Source organism: Elephantulus edwardii, unplaced genomic scaffold (genome assembly GCF_000299155.1).
Source record: "Elephantulus edwardii isolate Elephantulus edwardi_28Jun2011 unplaced genomic scaffold, EleEdw1.0 scaffold00061, whole genome shotgun sequence".
NCBI classification, from domain to species: Eukaryota; Metazoa; Chordata; class Mammalia; order Macroscelidea; family Macroscelididae; genus Elephantulus; species Elephantulus edwardii.
Window position 1 is genome coordinate 16,059,777 of NW_006399811.1, and position 27,771 is coordinate 16,087,547.

Consider the following 27,771-nt stretch of genomic DNA (forward strand, 5'->3'; position numbering starts at 1 on the left):
TTGTAAAACAATGAAAGAATTTTTCTTTTACTTTTCCAAGGGGGTAGTGTGCTAGGGGGGAAGGTTGGGAGGGGAGAAAAGTGCAACAATGAATGAATGGGAAAAAATAAAGAGGGAAGCCCTGGGTCATGCAAAGGATTGTCTCTGTGGTAAAGAACTGGGTTTTGCTCTTGCAATAAAATGTGCGTCTGTGGTCACACACACAAAAAAAGTAAGGAATCAAATGACACATTGCACTGGGAAATTTGCTGCAAAAGTGTTAAAGTGTTAAAAAATATATCAGGTGAGCCCCCCAAAAAGATATTTCTCGCAAAAAAAATTAAATACAATGTATAAGTATCAATATCTTGTGCATTAAGAAAATTTAAAAATTTTAAATTATCTTAAGTCACCCTTAATCTTTCTATTAATAAATTTCTAATGTTTATCAAATTGCATGTTTGTTTTACTCTCTTGGCCAAATCACTTAATATACCATCATAAATAAAAATGATGCTAAAAAAATGCCTAGAACAATACATTGACAGAAAACTGTTAAGGGTGGAAGCTGGATTTAAAATTAGATGTGGCACCAGGGATATTACTGTTGATCTCAGATGGATCTTGGCTGAAATAGGACAACACCAGAAGAATGTCTATTTGTGTTTGACTATGCAAAAGTATTTTACAGTGGATCATAGCAAACCATGGCAACAATTGAAAGGATTGGGAATTCCAGAAGACTTAATTGTGCTTATACAAACTTATACCTAGACCAAGAAGCTGTTGTTAGAATAGAACAAGGAAATACTACATAGTTGAAAGCCAGGGCTGTGTCCTTTCTCCATACATGTTCAATATATATGGTGAACAGATCACTCGAGAAGCTAGAATTTATGAAGAAGAATGTGGTATAAGGATCAGAGGAAGACTCATAAACAAGCTGCATTTTTGCTGAAAGTGAGGAGGATCTGAAACACTTGTTATAGAAGATCAAAGACTACAGCCTTCAATATGAATTACACTTCATCATCAAGAAAATAAAGATCCTCACCACTTTGCCAATAGGCAACATCATGGAGAAAAGACTGCAGTCGTCAATAACTTTTTCTTACTTGGACACACAAAACAACACCATCAGTACTAGCAGTCAAGAAATCAAAAGACAAATTGTGCTGGGAAAGTCTGATGTTAAGGACCTCACTAAAGGACTGAAGAGCAATGATGTAAGCTTAAAGACTAAGGTATGCCTGATTCAAGCCATCATCTTTTCAGCTACTATGCATCTGAGAATGAGAAAGGGATAATGAATAATGATGACAGAAGAAAGATCAATGTTTTTGATTTGTGGTATTAGAGAAGAGTACATGGAGAGTGAAAAGAGCAAACAGATACATCTTGGAAAAAGTACAGTCAGAGTTCTACTTAGAAGCAAGGATAGTGAAGTTTCATTTCACATACTTAGAGCATATTGTTAGGAGAAAGAAGCATTTCCTTGAAAAAGGACATCATACTTCAAAAGGTGAAGGGTCAGCAAAGACAGACCCTCAACCAGATCGATACAGTAACTGGGATAAAGAGTGTAGGCGTGTTGGAGTCAGTGAGACTGGTTCAGGATAAGGCAGGGTTCAGAGCTATTTTACATAGGGTCAGTGTGAGTTTCAGGTCACTCATTGGCACATGACAACACCAATATGGGTTCTTTTAACATTTCAATGTTTAATCATTTGTGACAAGGCATAAAGGAAACTCTGGTTTCCAAAGGCCTGCCTAAGGACCTATGCCAAATATAAAGTTCTAGACTACTTTGAAAAAATATTCTCAAAAAGAGAAGCCTGGAAAATCCATGGTAATGATGAATCATTGGTTATCCTGGGAGGGAAAAGAAAGCAGAGAGAAAGAGAGAGAATTAACATGCCTCCTGCAGACAGGGAGGAGTGATTGATGCATTTCAGATCTCTTTTTCCACATAAACTGAATGCTGCTGGACATAACTCCTGTTGATTGACCAGACAGCACCAGGGTCATTTGGTTTGGGATGTGTTTAAAGGCTCTGGACATCAGGGTATGCCTTGGATTTACGAAGTCCTTCCCTGTTTCTGTTCCTGCCCTCACAGAAATCTCACTAGGAGTGGCAGCAAGCCAAAAATGAATGGAGAAAAATTAAAATTGCCCAGATTTCACTTTCACTGAGCAAAACAAGTGAGCACATTTCTCCCTGTTTGCTTTTAATTATTAAGCAAAAGATGACTCTAAAAATCCCAAGGTTGTAGTCAATAGTGTAGCCTACCCTTGTTGATGGTGTCAAAGTAAAAACCTCAGAGTTATGTGCAAGACAGCTGATAGGAAGATGCATGCAACTGACTATTCTGGGAATATTTATACCATGAAAACTAGCAAACACTAACAAGCACAGGATTTCTTCCTAATCAAGTGATTAATCCCTAACTGGTACATGAATGGCATAATTTTTTCACCTAAAACTAAGTCAAGTATAACACACTGAAAGTTCAGCACTTTGGTCAGGAAATACCTTTAACATAAAATTTTTCCCCTTAGCCCTTCTTGTTATATACATAATATATGGTCTGGTGTGCCTTTAAGTCAGAACCGACTCATAGCTGACCCTCCAGCAGGTTTTCAGAGATAGTAAATCACACAAGTGATTGCCCATCTCTCTCCCAAGGAGCACCTGGTGGATTCAACCTGCATGCTTTTTAGATTTCATCATAGCTTCTTGCCAGTAGGCTACCAGTGCCTCCTATATATACACAACACAGTTTACACTGTTATTACTGTATTGATAATTCTAATTTTGCTCCCTAATTCATTAACTAAAACACAAAATAAAACTAGCATATACATATGTACATAAATTGACCACCAGATTTAGAAGGTTTTGTTGTGGGTAGACATTAAAATTTTTGTAGGCACAAACTATACATGGAACTAGAGCTCTTTGGGAATAAACACTGGCAACTCCACTTCTGAGAACTATACCAAGGAAAGTTTATATAGTGATCATAATGGTCACTGTAACAGCTAAAAATGGCCAACAACTTAAATATTGTCTAAGCGAAGCTCAAATGTTTGAAGACATGTTGCCACTGAGTGAGTTCTGCATCATGATGTCATTATGCACAGGGGGAAACTCAACAAAAACCAAACAAAAGGCCACTTCTCTTTCCTGTGTCATTCTCAAAATGACTGTTATCTTTGCGTTCATTGTTGGAGTGGCTGCGTCAATGTCTTTTAGGGTCTTCCTCTTTTTTTCACAAACCTACTTTACTGAGGAGGATTTCTTTTTCCTCGGACTGGCCCCTAATAAAAACCTCATTATCATTGCTGCAAAGGAGCGCTCTGGCTCTATTTCTTACAAGAAATATTTGGAAATTCATGTTACAACCTACATTACATTCTTCACCTACACCATAAGTTAAATGCATTAATTCTTTCAATTTTCTCATTATATGAGGCAACTGAAAATACTATGCCTTGGGTTAGATGATAGCTATTAGAAATATGCCACTGTACACAGGGATTTAATCTTTAGAAGGTCCCATTCATTGATGATATCCTCTCCTGAATGTGCACTTCTGGCTTTTGCGTATTTGCCAGCCTCTTCATACGATAAGCTAAGCCTTTTAAGTTTGCTCCCATATTGTTTCTTATGATCGCTATGGTTTGGGGCTTTCTTTATCCTTAAGTCTCTATCTACCTTGAGTTGATTTTTGTGTGTGGTGTGTGGTGTGAGGTGTGGATACGGCTTCAACTTTCAGCAGGCAGAAGTCCAGTTTTGCCTACACAATTTGTTGAAGAGGTTGTTGTTTCCTCATAAGAAAACCTACTGACTGGGAAAAACATTTGTTAATCTTAGACAAAGGCCTCATAGCAAAAGTTTACAGAATACCACAGGTCCTCCACAAGAAAAAGACTGATAACACAATTACAAAATGGGCAAAAGACACTGAGAAGTAGACACATGAAGAAATGCTCAAAATCACTGGCAATAAGAGATGCAAATCAAAACCACAATGAGATAACATCTCACTCCAGTAGCTGTGGTAAAGTTTAACAGGACAGCAAGCAATAAATGTTGGAGAGGATGTGTAGAGACAGGAACTCTTATACACTGTTGGTAGGATTGTAAAACGGTACAGGCAGTTTGGCGTTTCCTCAAAAAGCTGAACATGGACATTCCATATGACTCAACTATTCCACGGCAAGGAATATACCCCAAAGAAACTAGAACAGAGACACAAACTGAGGTTTGCATGCTGATGTTCATAGCAGCAAGAAAATGGAAACAGCTCAAATGTCCATCAACAAATGAATGGACTGCAAAACTGTGGTACAGCCATACAATGGAATAGTATGTGGCACTCAGATGCAACAATTTCAAGAAATACTACATAACATGGGAAAGGCTAGAGCGCATTATCTGAGTGAACTAACTCAGTCTCATAAGGATAAATACTACATAAGATCATTATTATTATAAAAAATAGAAGGATAATGAGCAAGATGTATATTAAAGTCTAAAGGAAGATAAGGAAGAGGCAGTGGGGCTAAGGGTAAGGAGTAGGCAAATCTCAAGGTCACAAAGTTTAGTTGGGTGGAGGAAAGCAGTGAAGGAATTAGGAAAGATCCAGTGGGAACCTAAAAGACAGGGTCCAAATGGACATAGCTCAATGGTGATTGGTTTTATTTTATTTTCTTAAAAAATATTTATTTGTTTACTTACAAAGTTTGAATACACTGTTTTCCACTGAATCTCTCCCATTTCCTTTACCCACTTCTCCTTCTCCCCATCAAATTGTACAACTTTATGATTACCCCTCTGTCCATCCTCAGCCCTCTGCTCCTACCCTCCCCACCCCTTGGATCCTCATACATGTTTTACTACTTGACTGGCTTTATAAAACAGAATGTGGATGAATGAATGTATAGGAATGAAATAGAATGTGTACATATTTTATTTGCAAACCAATATGTTGTTGTTGTTATGTGCCCTCAAGTCGCCTACAACTCACAGTGACCCTATGTACAACAACCGCAAACCCTGCTCTATCCTGGGCCAATCTCACTGTCTCCGACACAGCTATCCCCGTTACCCCAGTCACTGAATCAATCCATTTTATCAAGTGTCTTCCTCTCCTGCACTGTCCCTCCACCCTCCCAAGCATGACGTCCCTCTCTAAGGACTGGTCCCTCCTAGCCATATATCCAAAGTTTGTCCTTCAGGATCCTTGTCTCCAAGAAGCGACTTGGTTCACCCTCTCCAGGAAGAACCTGTTTGTTCTCTTAGCAGTCCATGGTACAGTCAATACTCTTCTCCAGCACCACAGCTCAAAGGTATTGATTCTCCTTCTAACATCCCTAGCCACTACTCAGCTCTTTGATGCATAGCAAGTGATTGCAAAGAACATGGCCTATATCAGGTGCATCTTAGTCTCTAGACTGACACTGATGCTCTTCAGTAATTTGGAGAGGTCTTTGACAGCAGACTTTTCAATGCAATTCACTTTTTAATTTCCTGTCTGCTGGTACGATGAGTGTTGATTGTGGATCCTAGCAAACTAAAGCTGTTAATAACCTCAATCTCTTCACTATCTATCATCATGTTGCCAATCAGCCCAGTGGTGAGAATCTTTGTTTTCTTGATATTAAGCTTCAATCCATATTGAAGGCTGCAGTCCGTTACCTTCTGCAGCAAGTGCTTCAGGTCCTCCTCAGTTTCAGCAAGCAGGGTTGTGTCATCTGCACAATGCAGATTGTTGATGAGTCTTCCTCTAATCCTGATGCCACATTCCTCCTTATAGAGCCCAGAGTCCTGGATAATCTGTTCTGCATATAGATTGGAAAGGTGTGGAGAAAGGACACATCCCTGGCATACATTCTTACCAATATAAAACAGAAAAAAAATATTTAGAAAAACCCCATCACTGTAGTGTTATTACAGTGGTAGGGATTAGCAGGAATTTTATTTTCATTTTCTCCACTCTTAATTTTTTATAGTGCTTCCATATTAGTTTTTAATAACCAAAAACCACAACTACTTTTTTTAAAAAGCCTTAAATCAGAGAATGTAAAGTCAGACATAAATTCCAGTATGTTATGTTAGTTAATTTAAAGTTCTAAGGGAACTAGATTATTTGGAAAGTCATTTGTTTATGCACAGGAAGCTGGTGGATGTGGCCCTGGCCCTGGAAGTATCTTTTCCTGTAAACACTCACTCTAGTAGGACAATGATATGTATTTTTCAAGGGAGAAGCTGCAGTTGACACATTGCCATCTTGTCAAAACTTGGGGTCTTAATTCATTGCCTATAAGACTTGCCTGAGGTGTAATTCCGCACCAGAAATTAGAGTACAGACTTCGAGACTCCAGCATGGGGGCCACGATGGTTTTGTTTTCCGCAATCATTAGATCGAGGGTCTTTGGATTAGTCAGGAAATTGTCGACATCAATGAACTAAAGGAAATAAAAGAATAATGTCAGGTGAAAAGGGACTCAAAAGTAAACATTCAGCTTTTGAAAGATTCACAAACTCATGAAATACCTATATCCTCTCTGCTGAAGCTCCTGCAACTGGATGTCTTTTGTGGAAGCCATCCAACTTCCATGAGCTCAGCTCTACATGAGTCACCAGGCAATAAAATGGTGCTACCATACTGAGTACACAGCTAACTTGTTATTGTTTTTGTTGTTAAGAGCTGTAAACTTGTGTATGACCCACAGTAACCCTACGAACAACAGATCTGAACTTGTCCTATCCTGTGCCATCCTCACACTTCCCAATACACTCAAGGTCATTGCAGCAGTCATTGTGTCAATTCATCTGGTTGAGGGTCTTCCTCTCTTTTGTCTGGCCTCCATCTTTCCAAGCATGATGTTCCTTCCCAAGGAATTGCCTCTCCTAGCAATCTGCCTGAAGTACCTGAGACAAAGTTTTATCATCTTTGCCTCCAAGGACTGCACTTTCTCCAGCACATATTTCTTTGTTCTTTTGGCAGTCCATGGGATATTCAGAACTCTTTTCCAACATCACAGCTTAAAGGCATCAATTCTTTTTCTGTGATCCTTATTCACTATCTAACTCTCAGCAACATAGCAAGTGATAGAAAAGATAATGGCTTGAATCAGGCACACCTTAGTCCTCAAATTGGCATCACTGCTTCTCAATAATTTGGAGAAGTTCCTGATTTCAGACTTTGCCAGTGCAATACAGCTCCTGATCTCCTGACTGCTAGTACTACATATGGGCGAATGAAGTAAAATTAAATTATTGAGAGCTACATTTTCTCCATCTATCATGATGTCGCAAATCAGGTCAGTGGTAAGAATTTTTGTTATAAAATAATGTTGAGATGTAATCCATTATTGAAGGCTGTATTCTTTGATCTTTTTCAAAAAGAACTTCAAATCATCCTCACTTTGGGCAAACAAGGTTGTGTCATCTGCACAACAAAATTATTCCTGAGTCTTCCTCTGATCCTGATACAATAGTTCTTATTCAGTGCAGCTTTTCAAATAATTTGCTCTACATACACATTGAATAGGATGGAAAGAGGATACAACCCTGATGTGTATATATATAAAGGATACAACCTTTCTTAATTTTAAACCATGTAGTATTCCGTTGCTCTGTTTGTACAACAGCATTTTAGGCTAAGTATAGGTTATGCATGAGCACTTAAGTGTTCTGGGATTTCTGTTCTTAACGTTGGACATAATTTGTTACGATCCACACAGTCAAATGCCTTTTTTGCATAGGCAATAAAGCATAAACAGATATTCTTCTAGTATTCTTTACGTTTAGCCAGGATCCATTTAACATGAAAAATGGTATCCCTGGTGCTATGGCCTCATCTAAATCTTGTTTGAACTTCTGGACAGTTCCTTACCGATGAACTGTTTTGACCATTTTTGAATGATCTTCAGTAGTATTTTGTTTGCATGTGATATTAATGTTATTCAATAATTATTAATGTTGTTCAATAATTTTCACATTCTGTTGGATTACCTTTCTTGGGAATAGGAACACACATAGATCTCTTCTAGTCAAAGTCAAACAGCTGTCTTTTAAGTTTCCCTGCACAGACTGCTGTGCACATCCAGGGCTGCATCTGCTAGTTGAAATATGTCAATTGGTATCCCATCCATTCCTGGGGCCTTATTTTTTTTGCCAATACCTTCAGTGGAGCTTCAATTTCTTCCTTCATCACCATTGGCTACTGTTAACATGGTACTTCCTGAAATCTTTTCAGTGTCAGTCAATTCTTTTTGGTGCAGTGACTCTGTACTCCATCTTTTTTTGATGCTTCCTGGATCATTCAACATATTACCCATAGCATCTTTCAATATTGTGACTCAAGGATTAAATTTGTTTTCAGTTCTTCCAGCTTGAGAAATGCTGAGGGAATTCTTCCCTTTTTATGTTTCAATTCCAGCTCTCTGCACATTCCATTATAATACTTTGTTCTGTCTTCTCAAGCTGCTCTTTGAAATCATCTGTTTAGCTCTTTTACTTTCGAATCTTTTCCCTTTGTTTTGGCTTCTCGGCAGTCTAGTGTCATTTTTTAGAGTCTCTTCTGACATCTGTTTTGGTTTTTTCATTCTCTTTGTAATGACATTTTCCTCTCTTCATGGTTGGTATCCTTAATGTCATCCCACAACTCAAATTGCCTTCGATTATTGGTGTTCAATGCTTCAAACCTATTCTTTTGTTTTCCAAACCTATTCTTAAGATGATTTTTAAATTCAGGTAGAAAAGACTCAAGATCATATTTTGGTTCCTGTGGACTTGTTTTCATTTTCTTCAGCCACAGTTTGAACTTAGACGTGAGTAATTTATAGTCTGTTCCATAGTCTGCCCTGGCCTAGTTTTAACTGCTGATATTGGGCTTCTTCAATGATTCTTTCCACAGTGTAGTCACTCTGATTCTTATGCAGGCCATCATGTGAAGTTCATGTGTAAAGCCACTGTATGTGCTTTCTTAAAAAAGGTATTTGCAATGAATAAATCACTGAACATACAAAATTCAATCATGCTATTCCCAACCTTCTTTCTGTCACCAAATTCATACTTCCCAACTACCATTCCTTTTTTATTGCTTCCAACTTTGTATTCCAGTCACCAGTTATGATTATAGTATGTTGACTGCATGTTTGAGGAATTTCAGACTACAAAATTTGGAAAAAAATTTAATTTCTTCTTCTTTGGCTTTACATATTGGAGCATATATTTCTTTGTATGTGTCTGGATAATATCTTTTCACTCACAGCGTTGTACATCAGGATAGAACATGAAACTGTTTTTTTAACAATGGCTGGAACACCAATCTTTCTGGTTTTTATTCACAGTGTAGTGTACTATGTCATTTTCTGATTCAAAGTGGCCCAAATTATTGCAGCTTACCTCACTACTGTCTAGAATGTCAATATTCATGCGTTCCATTTAATTTTCACAACTTGTATAGTTTTCCAACATTCATGCTTCGTACATGCCATGTTTCAATTATTAATGGATGTTTGCTACTACTTTTTCCAGATTTTGAGTTACTTTCAATCTTGCCTCTACCTCTGACACTACATCATCATTATCATCATCATCATCATAATACAACCTATCTGTGTTAATAGGGTTTTCAGAGGCTTGCTATTAAGAAGTAAATGTTCAATCTTGCTTCCTATTCTGTCTTAATCTGTATGCTTTTCTAAAACCTAGCCACCATGGGAGACCCCTTGTGGCATCTGACACACCAATGGCATAGATTTCAGCATTACAGCAGCCCATACGTTACCTCAGTGCAGCAAACTGACAAATGCTGCACCAACTAGAACAATTAATTCCTCCAATACAATACACTGAAACATTAGTATTGAATAGCTAATAGCAAATCTGGTATATGAATATCATGTTACCAAGTGCAGTTAAGTTGAAGCCAGCAAAGATGTGGCAAGATGTGCTCTTGGGAGGAAGTTGAAGTGTTCTGGCTGAGACTCACATCTAGTACACTGGAGTAACGTCCAAGATGGACTTTTTTTGATCAATAGCTCTTTTGCGTCTGGGGCCTCTTATCACAGCATCTTTAACCCAGAAGATAGGCTCTTTTGATCAGCAGTGCCTTGCTAGCTAGGGATTCTTATTTAAACCAGCTGCATCCCAGAAGTCAGGCTTTTTTATTTTTTAAATCAACAACCATTTCTTCTTATTCGATGGGGCCTCTTATTTAAAGCATCTCCAACTCAGAAGTTGGGCCTTTTTGACAGCATCAAATATTCAGCAGAGACTTCCATATGACAGCTAACTAGGACCCAACTTATAATTTGGTTAAGCAACTGAATGAAACCCAATAAAAATGAAAAAGAAATAATAGATTAATAAGAAATATTAATGACCTTAAATGACCAACTAAAAAGACACTCTGTGTGCAGATGGACATATCTAGTTATATTATAAAACAGTAACTCCAGGAGTGCAAAAAAATAGATGCATTATACAGTAGAAGTTTGACCTCAATGCAATATATCAAACTATACTAAACAATTAAGCCATTTTGTATTCTAGAAGCAATCTGTATTAATACTGATTCATTTATAAGAACATATAACACTTATTTCTATAATAAATAATCAGGAGCTTGCATTCTTATGATAGCCAACCAGTTTACCAAACATTTTTATGAGTTAGCATTTATACACTCCTTGACATTTAAGTTCTTTGAATATTGTTAGTAAAATTTGAAAACATGTATGATATTACTGTGTTGAAAATGTGTGTAATACTATAATGAGCTAATTTTAACTGGGGTTAGAACACTGGAGACTTTTTTGTACACTGCTGTCAAGTCAGAACCAACTTGTAGATGACTCTCCATTGGGTTTCCAAGGATGCATACTGCAAGGGAGAAGATTGCTCATCTTTTTCCTAAGTGGTTGGTGGTGGATGTAAACTAACGGAGAGGTAAGGTCTTTAGGGTAGAGTACTCATCTTTCTCCAGTGAAGCAGTTGGTGGATTTGAACTGAGTGCCTTTAGGATTACAGCATAGTTCCTTACCACGAGGTCACCAAAGCTCCCACTAGAGCTCCCTTTTACTGATAAAAGTATAAAAATTATTCTCACTATTATGCAGTTAATTTTGACTCACAGTGACCCTCCATCAGGTGTCCGAAGTTGCAAATCTTTACAGCATAAGACTGTCCATCATTCTCCCAAGGAGTAACTGGTGGACTTGAACCTCTGACCTTTTTGGTCAGTAGCACTGCAGATAATATAGGACACCACCAAAGAGTCTAGCATAAGTTGGAGCAGCCAGTAGATGAGGCAAGAGGCTATTCTCTAAATATTCCAGGAACACAAAACCATGAAGTTCCATTACTAATTTGAATATATTTTTAAAACATCTTTTTGTTGTGGTTTGAGTTAAAGTTTATAAAGGAAATTAATTTTCCAATTTAACAATTTCTACATCTTTTGCTTAATAGCTTTGGTCATAAACCCCAATGCACTCTTCCTATTTCTTCCCTGGGTTCTTTCCTGCCTCTTCCTACCTTCTTAGTTTTATTTTGGGCAAATGTTTCCTTTTTTATCTAATATTGTTGATTGCTTTAAGAAGTACTTTCCTTCCTGGTGCTACTGTCCACTTCATATGCCTACTGTTTGGCTGAAAGTTGACCCTCGAGGTGGGTTTGGTTCCAAGCGTCAAAGGTGTCTAAAGGTCATAGATTTGGGGTCTTGCTGCTATGAGTCATACTCAAACTGATGGCACTTAACACTACCAGTTTCTATCAGATGTATTTTTTTTAAAAGTGTAATGGTTTCTAAAATTATTTTTAATGTTTTTCTATGTTTTTCTCTCTTCACTCTGTCCTCGACCTTTTATCATGATCTCTGAGAAGTCGGCAGTAGTAACCAGGTATAATCTAATTTCATTCTTCTTTTTTTATATTATATATACTATTTTTATATTTTATATCCTTCTATTTGAAAATGAGACTTCTCTCTTTGCCACATTTACTACAAGAATGAAGACTACCCTCAGCAACCAGACTGCCAACATTTCAGAGAAGGTTGACATTACTCGGAAGGGCCACGCAGTTATCATGAAAGGCCCACGGAGAACCTTGCACAAGGACTTCAATCATATCAATGTAGAGCTCAGTCTCCTTGGATAGAAAAAGAAGAGGCGCTGCGCTGACAAATGATGGAGGAACAGAAACTGGCTGCTGTTTGTACCATCTGTAGCCATGTACAGAACATGATCAAGGGTGTTAACACTGGGCTTTCGTTACAAGATGAGGTCTGTGTATGCTCATTACCCCACCAATGTCCTGATTCAGGCAAACGGATCTCTGGTTGGAATTCAAAATTTCTTAGGTATAAAAGACATTCAGAGGGTCTCAGTGAGACCAAGTGTTGCCTGCTTAGTATCACAAGCTCAGAAAAATGAGTTAATTCTTGAAGGAAATAACATTGAGCTTGTATCAAATTCAGCTGCTTTGGTTCAGCTAGCTACAACTATTAAAAAAAAAAAAGGATATCTGAAAATCTTTGGATGGTATTTATGTCTCCGAAAAAAGAACTATTCAGCAGGCTGATGAGGTAATAGTTGAAGTTCTCCAGCTACAGAAATGAAGCTGGACAAGTCCTTAGATGTATCTGATTCTTGGAATAAAATCCTATTCATTTGGGTTTTTTTTTAACTTTTATTTATTCTTTAGGAACTTTTTATTGTGATCTGAGTTTACAGAGTAAACTGGTTTCTTTGTTTAAAAAATGAGACACAGTACCGTTTTTAATATAAATATTTTCTCCTATCTCCAAAATTCTTCCCCAAAGTTATTTAAAATATTATAACCTTTTAAACATTCTCCCATGAACTAAAACAATGCAGTTTTTTTAAAAAAAGAATGCTTGTTATATGAAAGAAATAAAATAATCCAGGAATTATTTTGTTCACTCACTGAAAATGCATATTAAGAGTGGGTCTAAGATGAAAGTTCTCAAATGTTTTCCTTGAGTTTTTATTAAAATAGAGAAGCTCTTGTGGTGCAGTAGTTAAGGCATTTGGCTTCTAACCAAAATGTGGTTGGTTCAAACTACCAGTCACCCTGATGAGGGAAGATGAGGGAGTGTGCTTCCACAAAGATTTATGGCCTTGGAAACCATAGGGGGCAGTTCTGCTCAGTTTTACAGATTTGCTATGAGATGGAATTGATTTAATGGCAGTGTGTTTGTATTTTTGGTTTTGATGCCTTAATAAAATGTTGTTTAGACTGCTCCCATGGTCCTTAAATTTAGACAACAGATTCAGACACATCCTAGATAAGAGCTCCCAAGAATAATCAAATATCTGCTTTTACCAGAATATAGTCTGACCATTTTTCCCTCGCAGTTCGAAGGGCTGCCTGCCGTAGTCTCAACACATGAGTAAACCGGGAACTTGGCCAGTGCTTTGGTCCAATTTCATCAGGATAAGACCTAAAAGAATATGATGATAAACTGATACTTATCAAGAGCCTACGTATGTCCCACACACTGTTATATACTAACTCGCTCAAAGCCCCAGCACCCCTCAGAAGTAGATCTTATTACTGTGTTCATCATCTCCAGATTGCAGATAAGGAATTGGAGCAAGGAGAGATTTAGCAGTTTGCTGCTTACTGTCCACAAGAGTCTTTACACATGGATTTTTGCACTGGATTCGAAGAGGAGGCCTACGAAGTCAGAACTCTTATCCTCTCCATCTAAAGATGAGGAAAAAACATGTACAGAGAGATGAAGTCATACACTTTCTATGATATAGTAAGGGTGACAGTCGGGATTTGAATTCAGCAGTTTAAATCCCAAGACTGAGCTCCTAGAAAACTTTCTAGATACCTCCCTGGCAAGCAAATCTGACAACACTGCTGTGTGAAGATAAGTTTCCTAGGAAAAGCAAAGGTTACATTTATACGGTGGAATCTTGGTAATGGATTCCACATAAACCAACACGTTGGTCTACTCTGTATGAATTGCAGTCAGAGAAGAAGTAGAAGGTTTTCTGGGGGTTCTGTTTATCAACATGTGCAAAATAGCCAGGACTCTTATATTTCCAGAAAGCTTTCCAGTGGGATGGACAATGATGTTGTCTCAGCGGCCCTGTCTAAAACAGGCCACTTCTTCAAGTTCTTATAGCTATCTCTACTGTGCTTTTAGTGAATACAAAACTATAAAAACAATGGGGATGTAGTTGTACAAATAAAGTTAGCAAACTATAAAGTATACTCAAATTCTCTGGGATGTCTTCTCCAATTATGGTTTCAATGCAAAGCAATGGAATTTTTGTTTTTCTGGCCATATTTCCAAATGGAAAAAAATTCCAATGCCTTTTCTAATATTTTTCACAGTGACCTTGGCATAGAACACGTTCAGTCAAAATCTAGCTAACTGAGAAAATGATCACAATGCAAATTAGATGCATAAAGCTTCTGTTCTGATTACTTATTTATTTATTCAACCAAATTCCATTATAAGAAACTCTGTATATGGCACTAGTCTTTGTTGTTGGGATTAGAATGCATTTATATTACACATACACATATACAGACATACAGCACTTGTAGAGAGAAGGATTTGAAAAGCAGATTTTCCCCTCTCTAAAATGGCATTTATTATTAAAATACAAATTCCGCTTTCAAGAAATTACTGTCTCTGGACAGAAATTCAGGAAAACTCAATTCATTCTAGTTCTAAAATTTGTCAGCCTTAAATTGGAATTATAGCGGCCTTGGGAACATTTATAATAGTTTCTTCATGCTCTCAACTCCGTTGTTCATCCAGCAAGTATTCATTTAGTGACTGCCAAGAAAACATTAATAGGGAGAAATATAAGATTTTTGTACTCTCAAGCCTCTGCCAAAACCCCTACAATTTATGTAGAGGGAAAATAAAATTTAACTTACATATTCAAGTAAAAATGTGGAGTATATCATATCGAAAAGGTTACAACAAGCAATACAAGTGCTGATAACTAATGAGATTTGGTGAACTGTAGAGATTGGGAATAGCTTTCAGTAGTTGGTAGGATTTGGGATATGAGTTTATTAGACAGGAGAGAAAGACCTTGTAAGAATAAAGCTGACAGAGCAATGTCTTAGGGTTGCTGGGGAGGAACATTCTGAATAAAGTAGGATTTCTATTGAGAAACAGCAGAAAAAAAGGATGTATAAGCATGAGGGTTAATTTCACGGAATCTTTTGAATTTAAGTCTGAAGCATTTCAACTTTGTTCAGTAGATGGTGAAGGGCTATTGGTGTCCTTTTAAGAGGGGAAAAACCCCACCCTACATAATAGAAGCAATTAGGAAATTACTATGATTGCAAACAACCTTAATGTCCCTCAGGGGCTGATTACATAATTATGACATAATCAGAAAACCTATTAAAGGATTGAAAAAGGAATAATGAAACTCCTTAGCTTAGCTATAGCTAGGGAACGATTTCTCTGTTATACTAAGTAATATAAGCAAAGTGTATCGGAGAAAGTATACAAACTTTTCACTGTGATAACTCAGTTATAAAAGACTTATACTCAAAACTTGAGTAAATAATGTAAGTTATTTTTAAAAATATGCACTGGCCATTTACATTTGATCTAAAGTGCATTTGGTGGAAGGAGGGAGAAATGACAGGTCCAGCTAAATAAATGTACAGCTATAAAGATAAAAAGAAGAAGAAGGCACTATACTTCTTAGATCAGAAGCTTAAGTGACCAGAGAATAAGAAGAAAAGAGTAAGTAATAAGCATATAAAAGTCAATCTTGCTACTCACTGTGGCTCATCCATGGGCCTCCATTCTACATAGTGATATAATCGCTGTACATTTTTCAACCACTCCCTGAGTATTTCTGTTGTATTGTCCACATTGTGATCAGTGGCTGCCCTGAATGAGAGAAAGCAACACACGATTCAGCCCCATGATCCAGAGAAAGAGAAAGACATCCAAAATACCATGCTATCCTAAAGGAGCATGGCAAATTCCGAGAGGAAACTATTATTTTAAATTAATTCTTAAATACTTCAAACAAAACAATGGATATCTGCAAAAAGAGATACTATTTAAAACCCTCTTTGAACTACTGGATCTTCAAATGGGTTGAGTAATACAAGAAACAATAAATAATTGTGTAAAATAGATAGAAATAACAAAACAAGAAAAAAAAATGAATTGACCTAGAATCAGTTAACGAATCTTTTTGAGAAGCAACAGTTTTGTTTTAATTTTTAGTTATCTAAAATGTAAACTCGATTTGATAACCGTCAATTTAAGCAACAATTACACTTTGTTTGTATACCATGTCAATTTTTAGGTTAGAAGTTTTCTAGGTAATGTTGCTTAAATCAGGAGCCTTGGTGGTACATATGATGGCTATAGCACTTGGATGTTAATCCAAATATCAGGGGTTCAAATCCATCAGTTACTCCACTGACTAGTGTGTATCTTAGTTGGATGAAGCTCTAATACATTTCCATAAAATATGGTATTCTTTATTCTTGTAGACTTCAATCTGTTTTTCTATAGTCTTATTACTTGAAGGACAGGTAAAGTGATTATAAAATCACATTCTGACTCATAATGACTGGCCCTTCATTGAGTTTCCAAGGCTATAAATCTTAATGTACATGGAGTGCCTCATATTTCTCTCATGGTGTGGCTGGTGAATTAAAACCTCTGACCTTACGGTGAGTAGCCCAGCCTATAACACATTACACCACCAAGGCTTAGGAAAGCAAAAGAACTGCCAATTATCATTTAACATATGTCACTGTAAAACAAAAACTACAATGAAGATAGGAACGGGACGGAAGAACATATGCTGTATAGTTAGCATAGCAAAAACTTTTTAAAAGGACAAAAAGGTCATCATTGAGTAAAGGTATTGGTTATCACACTGGTAATAGGTAAGAATAGAATAATGTAAATTAAAACTAACAAATAATAAAAGCCTAAGAAACAAAGAGATAAATGTATTAGGCCATGATGTTGTTGTTGTTATGTGCCGTCAAGTCACTTGCGACTCATAGTGACCCTATGTACAACAGCCCTAAACCCTGCTCTACACTGTGCCAATCTCACTTCCTCTGACACACCCATCCCAATTACCCCAGTCACTGAATCAATCCACCTCATAGAGGGTCTTCCCCTTCTGCGCCATCCCTCCACCCTCCCAAACATGATGTCCCTCTCCAAGGACCTCTCTCTCCCTCCTTACAACTTGTTCAAAGTATGTCAGATGAAGCCTCAGAGTCCTTGCCTCCAAGGAGCAGCCTGGTTTAACCCTCTCTAGGATGAATCTGTTCGTTTTCTTGGCAGTCCAGGGTACATTCAATACTCTTCTCCAGCACCATAGCTCAAAGGCATCATTTCTCCTTCTATCCTTCTTAGTCATTGTCCAACTCTCTGATGCATAACAAGTGATTGCCAAGACCATGGCCTGTATCAGACGCACCTTAGTATCTAGAGTGACACCATTGCTCTTCAGTACCCTGAAGAGGTCCCTAACAGCAGACTTTCTCATAGCAATATGTTTTAGGCCATGATAGTTAAAATAAAACAACAGAAAAAGAGTGGAACTCAAATAAAATTGCTTATTCTTTAAATACATGAACAAAATGTATTGCAACACATCTTAATGGAAAAATTGGAGATATTACATACATAATGGCAAATGGGGGAGAAAGAATGATTAATTGAAGAAAATAATAATAATAATAATAATAATAATCAACTACTTTGCACAATGCAGTGACAAGACCGTTAAGTAGAAAAACAGGTAATTTTTATTTTTAGAAAAAGGCATAACCTGACATTTTTTTACAGTTTTTTATTGAACTTTTAGTGAAAGTTTCAAAGAGATAGTTTTCATTCATTAATTGATACACATATTTCCCTCCCTCCTACTCCCTCATTTCTATTTGTAATGATTGTTCTGTTCCAAATTGTTAATTGCTATACATATACTATCTGAATACCTATTCATTTTGGACTGTCTTTCCCCCTTCACCTTTTCCAGAGCAGTGATCATTATCTATCCATTCTTTACCTGCACTCTCCAACACCCTCCCCCAATCCATCCTATAGTTGTAACAATCGTCTTACGCAATATTTGTCCTTCTGTAACTGAGATATTTCATTTAGTATAGTATCTTCCAGACTTATCCAGTGTGTAGTGTCTTACAAGTTCATTGTTTTTCAGTGTTGTATAATAACCCATTGTATGGAGGTACCACAGTTTCTCTATCCATTTGTTAAAGAGACTATAATTTCCGCACTTACTTGATTTTATCTCTTTGTCAAGATTCTATTCCACTGATCTATGTGTCTCTTACTCAACCAGAACCATACTGTCTTGACTACTATGGTTATGTGGTAGGTTTTGAAGTCAGGGAGTGTGATACTTTATACTTTTCTTTTTCAGTAGTGCTTTACTTAATGGGGTTTCTTACCTCTGCCAACAAAATTGGAAATTGCCTTTTCTACCTAATTAAAAAATGGGTGTCATTTGGAATTGCATTGAACTAGTAGATTGCTTTTGGGAGAATTGCATTTTTTTCAATATTGAGTCTTCCTATCTATAAGCATGGTATATTTTATTTTTCTAGGACTTTTTTGTTTCTTGTGCTTTGTTGTGTGTTGTTGAACAGAACCAACTCACAGCTGACCCCCCCACAGCAGGTATTCAGAGCCATTAAATTACTCAGGAGGAGACTGGCCATTCTTCTCCTGTGAAGCAGCTAGTGGGTTCAAACCACACGCCTTTCTAATTGCCACCCAGGATCTTACCACTAGGCCACTTGTAGGGGATACCATTGTCTTTATATAGATCTTTTATGTCTCTACTTGGATTTGTTCTTATATATTTATGCTATGGTTAGCTATTTTAATTGGGTTTGGTGGGTTTCCTCCCACCATTTCCTTTTCTAGGTTATCTTTGTTAGTGTAGAGAGATCCAACTGATTTTTGTATGTTCATCTAGTTTCCTGCTATTTTGCTGAATTGGTCAACCATGTCGAACATTTTTCTAACTGAATCTTTAGCGTTTTCTAAGTATGCTATCATATCATCTGCATAGAGCGATAGTTTTCCCTCCTCTTTGCCAATTTGGATATCTCTTATTTGCCTGATTGCTCTCGCTAGGACTTCTAATACAATACTGAATAACAAAACTTATCTTTGTTCTCAGGGAGATGCCTTTAATCTTCCTCCACTGAAGAGGATGTTGGCTGTTGGTTTAGAGTATAAGCTCTTAATTATGTTGAGGAAATTCTCCTCTATTCCTATTCTGTGGAATGTTCTTTTCAAGAAAGGGAGTTATATTTTGTCAATAGCCTTTTCTGCATCAATTGAGATGATCATTTCATGATTCTTGTCCTTTGCTTTATTGATGTGATGAATTATAGTTATTGCTTTTCTTATGTTGAATAGTCTTTTCATGCCTGTTATGAATCCTATTTGGTCATGATGTATTAGTCTTTTGATATGTTGTTGGATTCTACTCGCTAAGATTATGTTAAGGATTTTTGCACCTACACTCAGTAGAGATAATGGGTTTATAGTTTTATTTTTTACAGTCATCTTACATGGTTTTGGTATCAGTTTTATATTTCAAAGAATAAATTTGGGAGTGTGTCTTATTTTCCTATTTCCTGAAATAATTTCTATAGAATTTGTGACAGCTGTTCTCTGTATGTTTGGCAAACTTCACTAGTAAAGCCATCTTGTCCAGGGCTTTATTTTTGTGGACAATTTTTTTATGACCTGCTCAGTTTCTGCTTTCAGGATGGATCTGTTCATATGTTCTTCAGTTTGTGTCAGTATGGGTAGGTTGTGAGTTTCTAAGTCTTTGTCCATTTCCTCTAGATTTTCATATCTGTTAAGAGGATAGTTTTTCATAATATTCCATTATTATCCTTTTTATTTCAGTTGGTTCTGTTGTGCCATAGCCCCTTTTATTTCTTATTCAAATTATATGTGTCTTTATTTTTCTTTGTTAGATTTGCCAGTGCTCTGTCAATTTTATGGACCCTTTTGAAGAAGTCAAAAGAATTAAAAATTCATGGTCTTATTGGTAGTTTCAAATGTTTTGTTTTATATTCTATTTGTTCCTCTCCTAATTTTTATAATTTCCTTTCTTTTAGAGGCTGTTGGGTTTTCTTGCTATTCTTTTACCTTTTGTTGTAGACGTTGGGTTAAATAGTCTCTTAATTTTTCTTCCTTTATGATGTGTTTGCTTATTTCTATGAATTTACTTCTAAGTATTTATTTGGCTATATGTCAGAAGTTTTGGTAGACTGTATTTTAATTCTCATTTGTTTCAAGCAACTTTTAATTTCATTTTTTTTTTTAGTTTTTCATTTTCAATTTTATTTCTGTTTTTTTTCTTTCTTTTTTTTTAATTTCTGTTTTTAAACAGCATCTAACAGCTTGGAAATGTCCCTAACAACAAGGACATGTCCCATGCACTTCCTGATGCTCCCCTACAGGCCAGGGCTGGGGTCTCAGCTGCAGTAACTCCCCCTTACCTATACCGGCCATCAGGCCCTATTTTCTTCCCCTTAGGAGTAAAATAATTTTTAAAAATGTCTTCTATTACCCAACAGTATTCATGCATGGTGTTATTAACTTCCAAGTGCATGATTTTTTCTTTCTCCTTCATCCTCTTGCTGATTTCTGATTTCTTATTTTATTGCCCTATAGTCTGAGAAAATGCTCTGTGGTATATTTTTTTTAAATTATTTGAGGCTTGTTCTGTGACCTAAAATAGTAAGTATTCTAGAAAATACTCTGTGTGTGTTAGAGAATAAAGTTCATTGACATTTCTTAGGGTGAGTTATATTTATGTATATGAGACTGAACTGATTAATGGTACAATATAGTTCTTCTGCATCTCTGCTGAGTTTATTTCTCATGGTCCTATCTTTTTTTTTCTATCTTTAATTCATAGTGCTATGATAGTGACTGAAGTCTCTTACTACTGCCTTGGTGTCATATATTTCTTTTTTCAAATCTGTTAATGTTTGGCATCTGTAATTTAAAACTTGATCATTTGCTGCATAGAGATTTACTATGGTTATGTCCTCTTTTTCTATTGACGCTTTGAGCATTTTTTGTTTGGCACCATCAAGTCAAGTACAGATCTAAACCTTTCGTATCCTGTGCCATCTTCATCATTTCCGATACACATGAGCCCACTGCTGCAGTTGCTCTGTCAGTATTTCTTGTTGAGAGTTTTGCTCTCTTTCACTGACCCTCCATTTTTCAAAGCATCCAAGGAATAGCCTCTTCTAGCAACATGCCTAAAAGTATGTGAGATAAAGCTCTGTCATCTTTGCCTCCAAGGAGCACTCTGGCTGCACTTTCTCCAAGATGTATTTGTTTGTTCTTTTGGCAATCCATGGGATATTTTGTACTCTCCTCTGATACCATAGCTCACGGCATCAATTGTTCTTCTGCCATCCTTATTCACCATCCAGCTCTTAGCCGCACAGCAAGTGACTGAAAAGACTATGGACTGAATCAGGTGTATCTTAGTCTTCAAATGGACATGCTTAATAATGGAAATATAATATTTATACCCAAGTGTGCTGAAGCTAAAACACACCCCCTTACAGACCATCTCCTTTAATAATTCAGCTCAACAAACAGTTAAGCTCATTGCCACTGAGTTGGAACTGACTCACAGCTGGCCCTCTAGATGGCTTCTAGAGGCTATAAATCACACAGGAAAAGACTGTCTACCTTTTTCTAGAAGAGCAGCTGGTAGACTGGGACCACACTTCGTTTGGTGTTACAACTCTCTATCCACTAGGCCATCAGATCTCCCTCTTTTAATAACTGTGCTGCAAAAATCTAAATAAATATATTAGCAAATGGACTATAATATCCTATGGAGAAAATAATATAGCATGACCTAAAATAAAGACATGGTGACTGCAGCTCTTGTGTATCAGGAAGTGTGAGGATGGTGCAGGATAGAACAGAGTTCAGATCTTTTTCCATAGGGTTGCTAAGAGTTGAACTGGACTAAATGGCACCTAACAACAACAAAGATAATTCAATATTCCCTCACTGCCATTGAATCAGAACCAACTCACAGCTAGTCCCCCAGTGGGTTAAACCACACGACAGGTAGCTTGTCCAACTTTGTCCCTTGGAGAAGATAGTGAATTCAAATTGCCTGGCTTTGGGTTGCCAGTAAAACTTCCTACGTACTAGACCACAAGAGTTCCCTAATTCCATATTAGGAGTTCCATTTTCTTAAAAAAATTCGTTGAGGTTTTGTTACAGAAAATACACACAGGCTAACATACACTAATTCAAAGATTACTACATGTTCAACAGTTAATTAACACATTACATTTTCCAAGTGATGCATCCGTTCTTATTCATCTTTTCCAAATTATTCCTTCACTGTTAACATAAAATCACTGGCCCTTAAACTTCAATATTAGAAAAACCTATATATAAAATTAACTATACTTGCAGACTGAAAGAAAAAATCCTATAATTATCGATAAATATGCTTTAAAAGTTTTCAACAAAATTTAGCACTTATGTGTGATTTTAAAATGTCATACTCAAGAAAAAAGAAATTAAATATACTTTCTGCCATTACTAAAATACACACTACATAAAATATAATGTAAATGAAACAAATTAAATATTTTTTTTAGAAAGTATACATTCAGAGTCCTTTATTTACCTTACTTGCCTTGGTTATGTTATCAGGAGAAAGCACTACACTTGGTAAAGTAGAGAATTGTAAAAAAAAGAAGACCTTTATCAAAATTGACTGGCACTGTGGTGAAACAATGCACTTAAGGATAACATGGACAATGAGGATGGTACAAGAGTGGGCATTTTATTCAGCTTCATTCAAGGTTGCTATGAGTTGATACTGATCAACAGCCCCCCAACAACAACAAAGCCTTACTCCCTGCAGAAAGAGCACTATCACCAAGGTCAAGATGCCCCAAATCCCTACTAATATTTAATATTCTGTTGAGTATATGAGTCAGTAAAACTAGTCAAAACATTATAGGCATGTGAATTAGAAAGAAGTAAAACTGTCTGTCTGTCTAGATGATGGAAAACTTCACCTGTAAAATGCACAGAAGAAATAATAAAGTTCGAAAAATGACCCAGCTATCTACGGTCAACTGATATTCAACAAGGAAATCAAAGCTATCAATTAGGGAAATGATAACCTCTTCAATAAATGGTGCTGGCAAAACTGGACTTCCACCTGCAGAAAGTTGAAACAGGATCCACACCTCATACCATACACAAAAAACAACTCAAGGTGGATCAGAGACCTGGGAGTAAAGCCCCAAAACCATAACGTTCATCAGAAACAAACTGGGATCAAACTTAGAAGACCTAGTCAAAGGTGTGAAGAGACTGCCAAATACAACCAGAAATTCACAATCTCAAGAGGATAAAATTGATGCGTAGGATCTTCTAAAGATTAAATCACAAAAACTTTTGCAAAAGGGAGAAAAGAAAACCTACAGACTGGGAAGAAACATTTGGTAATACCATCTCAGACAAGAGACTTATAACAAAAAGTTTACAGAATACTCTTGGGCCTCCACAAGAAAAAGACTGATAACCCAATTACACAATGGGCAAAAAGATATGGAAAAAATTTTCACAGGGGAAGATATTCAAATGGCAAACAGACACATGAAGAAATGTTCCAAATCACTGGCTATAAGAGAGATGCAAATCAAAACCAGAATGAGGTACCATCTCACTCCAGTAAGAGTGGCAAAGTTTAACAGGGCAGCAAGTAATAGATGTTGGAGAGGATGTGATGAGAAAGGAACTCTTCCCCCCCCACTTTATTTTTTATTAATTTTAATGAAAGGTTACAGAGATTTAGGGTTTCCATTCATTCACTGTTGCACTTTTCTCCCTGCCCACCCTCTCCCCCCAATTCACCCTTCTGGAGAAAGGAACTCTTACACATTATTGGTGGGATTGTAAAACGGTGCAAACATTGTGGAAGGCAGTTTGGTGCTTCCTCAAAAAGCCGAACATAAAAATTCCATATGGCCCAGCTATTCCACTACTTGGAATATATGAGAATATGAGAACTGAGGCATAAGCTGAGATTTGTACATCAATGCTCATAGCAGCATTATTCACAATCTCAAGCACATGGAAACAGCCCAAATGTCCAACCACAATGAATGGATTGAGAAATCATGGCACCTTCACACAATGGAATACTATGCAGCATGCAGGAGCAAGAACTTTGTAAATTATTACCTAATTCCGGAAAGCATTATGCTGAGTGAACTAACTCAGTCCCACAAGGATAAATATTGCATAAGACCATTATTGTAGAACGAGTATAAAGATCCAGGCGGGGGTGGGAGGGAGGGACTGGAAGCAGAGGGACGTGGAGGTACAGGGGGAAGAGGGGACTAATCATTGGATTGTATAATTTGATGGGAGGGGGTGAGGGAAATTGAAAGAATTTGTTTGAATGTGTTTTAGAATTTTGTTAATAAACTAGTGAAAAAATCAAATACATCAGAAAAAAGAAAAAACTAATTAAAAAAAGAAAAATAATAAAGTTCTTAGATTTCATTAAAGTAGCAGAGTATGAAATTAAGAAGCATAAATCAAGTCTTCAATATGCAAATAAACTTCAGTTAGGAGATATTCATGTATATTTGTTTGATACAAAGCTCTGGTGGCCTAGTGGTTAGGAAGTTGCTCTATCAACACAATAGTGCAGACTTTCCACCCTACCGGCCCCTCCTGGGGAGAAAGATAGGCAGTTTTCTTCAGTGTGACTTATAACCTCTGAAAACCCATGCAAGGGTCAGCTATGAGTCAGTTCTGATTTGATTGCAATGAATTTGAGTTTTGTATTTGGTAGGGGGCTCTGGAAGCATAGGCCATAGTACATGTCCCTGTTAAAACAAAGGCTATGCCTCTCTGACTTAACAGCATTAAGTGAGTGAGTGAGACAATATGTAATATGGAGTGCATCCTTTAGCTGCAGTATTCTTCTTTATCACACTTAATAACATTTGGGTGAAATTCTATATTGTTTGCATTCAAAAAATTCAAAAGTACAATTCTTAAAATAAAATACTAAAGACTAAAAAAGAACAAGAATTGTCCAAAACCTATGTGAGGAAAATATTAAAACACTTTTGAAAGGGGGGGAAATCTCTGAAAAAATGAAGACATTCCTTGTTAACTCGTTATGGTAAAGATGATAGCTCTCCTTGGGCTAATTTTAAAATAAGTGTAGTTCCAACAAAAATACCAATAACTTCTTTCATTCTGGACCTAGCAAAGTTAATAAATTACATATGGGGGGAAAATGCAAGAATTGCTAGTAAACCTTGCCAAAAAAGAGAAATCGTACAACTATATACTATAAAGCCAATATCATTAAAGCCATGTGGTAATGACGCAGGGATAGGTAGGGAGGTCAGTGGAACAAGACAGAAATTTAGTAGATAATAATGGTGGAAACTCAAATAGGTGTGGGAAAGAGGGATTTAAAAAAAATACACCAAGAGGCAACTGGATAGCTAGCTGGGATGAAAGAAATAAAAACTGATCCAAACCTCACAGAATAAATTAGAACACAGTTCAAATAAAGAAGAGGTCTAAATTTTTAAAAATTCATGCTCTAATAGAAATTATGGATAAATTACTTTATAACTTGTGTACAGGGACAGAATTTCTAATTATGATTCAAAATCCAGATGTAATAAAAGAAAGGTTTCGTAATGTGACTATAAATGGTTTAAAAACAATGCTATGAACAAAGACTGGAGCTCACTCTGGTGGTGCAGCCTAAAAGGAGTCGTCCTGCTAACAGAAAGGTGTTTCCTCTCTGGTAGCTCAATTCCACCAGCGGCTCCAGGAGAAAGATGGGCAATTTTCTCCTATGTAATTTACACCATCATGAAAACCCAATGGAGGGTCAGCTTTGAGTCAGTTCTGACTCAATAATGGCAATGAGTTTTCTGAGAGATAATCAAAGACAAGAAATGAGGAGGAGGGTCGTCTAGCTGTGATTCACGAGAAATATAGCATGCCAGTGAAAATCACATCATCTGTGGCACATGGCCACAAGGATCAATGTTTAGAATAAACAGTATCCAAAAGGGTGACTGTTGTTATTTTTACGTGCTATCAGGTCAATTACATTTCATAACAACTTTAAGACCAACAGCTCTGACTCTTGCCCTTGCTGAGCCAACCTCACCATCTTTGACACACCTGCTCCATTGTCATAGTCATTGTGTAAATCTATCTTATCCAGGGTCTTCCTTTCTGCACTGACTCTCCACCCTTCCAAGCATGATGTCCTTCTCCAAGGACTGGTTCCTCCTGGCAACATGCTCAAATTATGTGAGAGACATAAACACAGATTATATACATGGATTTCACCTGATGGTATGCATAGGAATCACACTGATTACATCTGCGGAAAGAACCGCGGGAGAAGCTCAATATCAGCTGTGAAAACTAGGCCGGGAGCTGATTGTGGAACAGACCATCAACTACTCATATACAAGTTCAAGCTGAAACTGAAGAAAATTAAGCTGAATTCACGGGAACCAAAATATGACATTGAGTCTATCCCACCTGGATTTCATAATCATCTCAGGAACAGGTTTGAGGCCTTAAACACTAATGAGCAAAGATCAGATGAGCTGTGGGATAATATCAAGAGTATCATCCAGGAAGAGTGCAAACGTTCATTACAAAGACAGAAGGAAGAAAAGACCAAAATGGATTTCAGAACAAACTCTGAATATTGCACTGGAGCACAGAGAAGCCAAAGCACAAGGAAGAATTCAAGATACTAAAGAGCTGAACAGAAGATTTCAAAAGGCAGCACGGGATGACCAAGCAAAATATTACAATGAAATGTGCAAGGAGCTGGAGTCAGAAAATCATAAGGGCCTAATTCTCTCAGCATTTCTTAAGCTCAAGGAACTGAAGAACAAATTCAAACCTCCAGTTGCTATAAGCAAGGATGCTTTAAGCAGAATAGTAAATGCTCCAAGAAGTATTAAAAGAAGATGGAAACAATAAACTGAGTCACTGTGTCAAAAGGAATTGGCAGGCACAGAAGAATTTAATGAAACAACATATGAGCAAGAGACTATGTTGATGAATGAAGACGTTCATGCTGCTTTGAAAGAAATAGCAAAAAGTAAGGCCCCAGGAATAGATGGTATACCAGTTGACATATTTCAGCTAACAGATGCTGCCCTGGATGTCCTCACCAAGTTGTGCCAAGAAATATGGAGAACAATCTCTTGGCCAACTGCCTGGAAGAGATGTATATTTGTTCCCATCCCGAAGAACGGTGACCCAACAGAGTGTGGAAACTACAGAACAATATCATTGATTTCACATGCAAGCAAGATTCTACTGAAGATTATCCAAAAACGTTTGGAACAGCACATCAGCAGAGAACTGCCAGAAGTCCAGGCTGGGTTTAGAAGGGGTCATGGTACTAGGGATATTGTAGCTGATGTTAGATGGATCTTAGCTGAAAGCAGGGAATACCAGAGGGATGTCTATCTGTGTTTCCTTGATTATGCAAAGGTCTTTGACGATGTGGATCATAACAAACTATGGCTGACTCTGTCTGAGAAGAATGGGAGTCCCCGAACACTTGATCGTGCTAATGTGAAACCTATACTTAGACCAAGAGGCAGTCATCAGAACAGAGTAAGGAAACACTGCATGGTTC

The 27,771-nt window shown here is 37.0% G+C and overlaps 1 protein-coding gene across 1 annotated transcript in view; it reads right to left on the reverse strand.

The window, feature by feature from the left end:
* COLGALT2 (collagen beta(1-O)galactosyltransferase 2) overlaps nucleotides 1-27,771 on the reverse strand; it is a 202,984-nt gene that overhangs the window by 55,805 nt on the left and 119,408 nt on the right. The window contains exons 2-4 of the mRNA XM_006887759.1: nucleotides 15,798-15,908; nucleotides 13,349-13,466; nucleotides 6,319-6,453 (exon numbers count right to left, since the gene is read on the reverse strand). Of these exons, the coding sequence (XP_006887821.1) occupies nucleotides 6,319-6,453; nucleotides 13,349-13,466; nucleotides 15,798-15,908 (364 nt within the window). The remainder of the gene's footprint in view (nucleotides 1-6,318; nucleotides 6,454-13,348; nucleotides 13,467-15,797; nucleotides 15,909-27,771) is intronic.